The sequence below is a fragment of the Penaeus japonicus genome, unplaced genomic scaffold (assembly GCF_977035675.1).
Source record: "Penaeus japonicus unplaced genomic scaffold, GWHDUDI00000001_assembly GWHDUDI00000013, whole genome shotgun sequence".
Lineage (NCBI taxonomy): Eukaryota > Metazoa > Arthropoda > Malacostraca > Decapoda > Penaeidae > Penaeus > Penaeus japonicus.
The window spans coordinates 42,578,374-42,583,373 of record NW_028234415.1 but is presented as its reverse complement, the minus strand read 5'-3'; the positions used below and the strand labels follow the sequence as shown (position 1 = coordinate 42,583,373).

At 44.0% G+C, this 5,000-nt stretch overlaps 2 protein-coding genes across 2 annotated transcripts in view; both read right to left on the bottom strand.

Annotated features, from left to right (window-relative positions):
* Positions 1 to 1,080: 1,080 nt before the first annotated feature.
* On the bottom strand, positions 1,081 to 2,456 carry LOC122264864 (uncharacterized). The gene is made up of 2 exons (XM_043033976.2): positions 2,171 to 2,456; positions 1,081 to 1,184 (listed from the first exon to the last, which is right to left on the bottom strand). The coding sequence occupies exons 1-2, from the start codon at positions 2,454 to 2,456 to the stop codon at positions 1,081 to 1,083; spliced, it is 390 nt and encodes a 129-aa protein (XP_042889910.2).
* A 1,144-nt stretch (positions 2,457 to 3,600) lies between these two features.
* Positions 3,601 to 5,000, bottom strand: part of LOC147470677 (uncharacterized) — a 1,863-nt gene continuing 463 nt past the window's right edge. Inside the window, exon 2 of the mRNA XM_086542957.1 lies at positions 3,601 to 4,612. Coding sequence (XP_086399083.1) covers positions 3,834 to 4,612 — 779 coding nt within the window. The 3' untranslated portion in view covers positions 3,601 to 3,833. The remainder of the gene's footprint in view (positions 4,613 to 5,000) is intronic.

Below are 5,000 nucleotides of genomic sequence, written 5' to 3'. Positions count from 1 at the left end.
AAGAGTCGTCAACACCATGGATGATTCACTTCCTCTACCCAAGCGTGTCTTTATACGACTCGTGAAGCTGTGCTTGAATTTCAGGTCCTCCGAATTTACAGTTCTAATCATCAGACGGCACTATCTCTGGGTTTCCAGAGCCCATACCATCTGGTAAGCGTTGTCGAATCCTTCCGGCTTAGAGGGAACCCTAAACTGGGGGAACCGACTTAGGGCTACAGACCCGCCCTCCGAGTCCGTAGCCGGCCGAGGCCGCTTGTTGCCTGTCCTCCGAACCGACGCCGGAGTTTTGGCAGTGGGGCCAGCATGGTTGGAGGGTCCTACCTGGCTTCCATTTTTGTTTTGACTCGTCATCTGAACCGACGCCAGAGACTTGTCAGAGCCAGGGGCTGGTTTGGAGGGTCCAACCCGAGGTTCTTGGGCAGGTTTTCTCTGAACCGACGCCAGAGCCTTGCCCATTCTATTGCTTTTGTCACCGAGGACCTTGAAAGGCTCCAAGGTGACAGCCTTGGTCAACTTCGTACGGGGTTCGTCAACGGTGTTATCAGGCAGGTTTTTTAGGGGGAAAGTTGCCATGTAAAAGCGGTTCAATTCATCCTCCCACGCCCCCACCCACCACGGAGTCCAACAAGGGGAAGCTGTACACTGAGATCATGCTCAGAAGCCACAGTGATGATGGGAGGATATACGCAGCCCCCGCCTCGCGTTGATGGCACTCGCAAGACCATGCGATTGCCTGCAAGACAGTTGCTGCTTGACCCTAGCCTAGCTCAAAAGAGAGACCAGCCGATTGACCTAACCGAGTCGAGATCAGGCCACCCGTCTTGCTGGAATAGAGGACCAAAGAGGCGTGTTGCTAGCCGCAGGGCGTACTCATACACGGCATCGCTCAACCTCCAGGACTCCCGTCTCCCAGCGCACAGGGGCGCCACGCACGGCAAACACGTGGGCAGGTGTGAGCCCCCTGGGGGGGGGGGGGGGTGCGACCCCACCTACTAGATCAGCACCTAGGAACACTTAGTCATCCCTCCTCGGAGAACCCGCCGCTGGAAGGCCACCTCAACGGGAGGAAGAGACTGGTCAGATCCAGAGCAGGCTCGTCTGAGGAAGGGGTTCAAGCCCCCGAGCCACGACAAGGCGGTTCCTTTGCGGGGGCACTCTATCTGAATACAGATAGCGACTCCCTTGGTCCAAGAGACGGAACTACAGCGCTGTGCTTTAAAAGATCACATATTCACGTAATCGTGATTTGCATTGCAGTGTTTTGCTTATTGGTGCAGTGCGTGCATCTTGTATGTACATTGAACACCCTTGCAACTCAGATCCACGAGGTGCAGTTTGTGCGAATGTGCACACATACATACGCCACGTTAACCAGAGAGTAGGAAGTGTGTATATGTAGAAGAATGTCTGCATTTATGTTACTTATGGCAGCGAAATACGAGTAAATGTTGAATCACGAAAATTAGAAATACTGATCAGGATAAGATAATAGCAATAATAAGTAATAACATACAACCAATGCAGAACGAATTGACAGTAATGGTGTTGTAATGTAAAATGAAAATGAAAGATGCAAAAAAAGGAAGATATGTCAGCATTTTTTTTTCTAACAAATTTAGAGGTCACGAAGTTTCAAATAAGCGTACAGATGGTCCTGAATGTATTTCGTAGAAAAAACAGTATCTCCTGTTCTTTAAACCCTAAGGATGGAGGACCTCCTTTCCAAGCATATCAAGGTAAAGAAATGCTGGTGATTAGTTCAACAGTACTGATAGACAAGTTGGCCAAAAAATCGAGAGGAAGCTAAAGCAACACCCAGTTCAAGCAAAGCACACCAATGACAATTGATAGCAAAAGTGCGACTTTGTTGGCCACTATGAAAATTTATCATATTATACATTTAGCGGGAATTTTTCTCGAACTTATACATACTAAGTGCCATAGACATTCAGTCCGTGATGACCATGACCTGTCATAGCTATCCCTCCTATTTTGTCAATAAATACTTACTCCCGCATTACATTTTACGCATCTTAGAAGTTGTTCTGACCTCATTGGGCCTAGGTTTACTCTTCTTCCTCTTCTTTGGGCTTTTCTTATTGTTGGGATCCCCACAGGTTATCATGTCTCCATCTTCCTCTATCCTCTGCATCCTTTTCAGTCAGACCAGCTGCTCTCATATCTCCTCTCACTGCATCCATGAACCTCCTCTTAGGTCTTCCTCTCTTTCTTCTTGGTTCCATATCTAACATCATCCTCCCGACATGTTCCTCGTCTCTTCTCATCACATCCTCGTACCACATTAACCTTGCTTCCCTTGCCTTATTTCCAAACTGCGTTGTTCCTTTTATATTTTCATTTCCGATCTTATCCTTTCTCTTTGCCTCCAGTGAGAACTTTAAAATCTTCATCTCTGCTCCCTCTATTTCTGCTGTCTCCAAACCATACAACATGGCCGGTCTTACTGCCACCCTACAAGCCTTCCCTTTCACTCTTCTCCAAACATTCCAACCCGCTTGTATTCTCTTCCTCACCCCCATCGTATTTACGTGACCAATTAAAGTAAAGCCCATTTCTGCATGTCCTAATTATTCGAACTGTCTCTCCCTGAAAGTCTCTATCAGCCATCGTTTTGTACATTCAGCTGTCACCATTTTCTTTGAAGAGCTAAAGGAGAGAGGTGTCATTTTCTAGTCGATCTGAGATGAATCGCTATTTATTTCTCATAGACTAAACTGTATTGGAAGATTATATGATTACCATGGACTGCGTCATAGCCGATAAAAGTACTGTCTTAGCAATAATGTCCAGAGCGCCACTGAAAGAATATCAAATGTATAACTAAAATTAGTTCATAGTCAGAACACAGTGTTAAGACACAAACTACAGAGGCGTGTCCAATATCCATGCGGGATGGCATATGCGTACTGTAGTGCCCTCTTTCCCGGTCACTACAGTACATGGTACCACCTCCTGATTCTGATGGACCACCCCTGAGGCGGGACAAAGGTTATATGGGTAGTGGAGACGAAATGTTATGCATGTGTGTGTGTTCTAGTACTTCATGCCACCCGTGTTTTCTACGGGTCTCCCCAGTCAAAAAAAAAGAAAGAAAAAGAACATGCCTCATCCAGACATGGCCTGTTTACACGCGGCGCTTTCCAACGCGCGTTAGCAAACTCAGCGTTAGAAACTACCGCTCACACGAGGCGCTTTCAAACGCGGCGTCAACGCGACGCTTGTGTTTGTGCGTGCGTTATATGTGTGTCTGTGCCAAACAATGCAGAGAGCAACAGACATTTCCAACCAGGATGGATGTAGAAGAGGTAGCATGTGCTTGGGTCTTGTATCGCCGTTTGAACCGGCGCATGCAGCAAGAAAGAAGATATTGGATTCATCCAATTTTACAAGACAGACTTACCCATGGCATGTATGCAACCTTGTACCCGAGTTTCAGAGAACATGAAGCCAAGTTTTTCAACTATTTTAGACTGTCAGTGGAATCATTCGATGAGCTCCTTGGACTTATCCAGGAAGAAATATCTTCAACCAACACCTGGATGAGGGATGCTATCTGCCCAGAAGAGAAACTTGTCATATCATTAAGGTGAGTTCTTTATTGAAAATAACCATTTTTTACAATTTATTTTTTTTTCCTATGAAAGTGAAAAAATCATAACACCAGGTGAAAGTGGAGTGAAATATAAATGAGGGAGAAGATAAGACATTCCTTCTGTTTGCATATTTCCAGAACATTGGGTGAAAAGTTTTGAGAAAGCACCCCTATCACTCACCTGGAAATCACTTATACTATTTTGTTATTCAACAAATTACTGGTCAAACATATCAATGTAGTCTGACTGCGTGTCAGAAACTTGGCTTGCTGCGCCCCCTGGTGAAGGAGTCATGGGATGAACTACTGAAGGTGATGATGGTGTGTGTGGGTTGTATCCTGATGGACCTGCGGTTGGTGGGTTGTGTGAATGTGCTTGGTGGACTGGTTGTATGTTATAAACTGAGTTTGTAGCAACCGGTGAAGGTGTCGGGCAGACGCGGGTATATGGTGTCTGCGGTTGACCAGTGTATCCTGAGTAATGTGGCAATGGTTGAGTATGTGAGTTTGCATACTGAACTGGCTGTATGGGATGGGGAGTTCCAAGTGTCTGAGCACGATGAAGTACATTTAGTAGCTCAATTTTGGTCATTAAACGAATCTTTTCTGGCACCTTTTTCATTTCTTTGTAGAGTGACAAGCAAAATAATTTATCCTCATCATTTTCTTCAATTTGTCTTGCCAACAAACTTCTTTCCAAAATATTAGCGATGTGCATATCACCTGGATTTAGCTTCATTTTTTTCTTTGCTGATGTAGATGTAATTCCCTTCTCGCGATGTTCTCCTGTCACATCAACGTCATCACACAATCCTTCCCTTTCAATATTGCTGATAGTTTCCTTATTGGAAACTGAACCTTCAAGAAACAGTAGTCTCCTAAAATATATGTAGGTGCCCTTTCTTGCCTGTGACCCGGATGGTAGAGTCTTTTGTCTCTTTAATTCCCTTGCGAAGTTATCTCGCAAATGCTTCCACTTCTTTTGCAAGGACAGGCCTGAAAAATAATTGTACAAAATACTAAAGTGTCACTGAATTTTGAATGTTTATAGTGTATAAGAAAAATATTTCCTTGTGCAGCGGGCCGTTATTCGAAATATATTTTTACTGCATGGTTGCAATTTTCATTCCATATACACCAGTCTAGTTAGATTCCAATGTTCACGCTCACACACACACCGCGAGAAAAAAATCGTCAGGTGTTTAGTTTGCATCCAGCAGAAGAAAAGGTAATCCGAATTTGGTTATCAGGTATTTCTGAAGAGTAAGCGGCAATGTTCTGTTATCGTGATTATATATATATATATATATATATATATATATATATATATATATATATATATATATATATATTTATATATATATATATGTATGTATATATATAT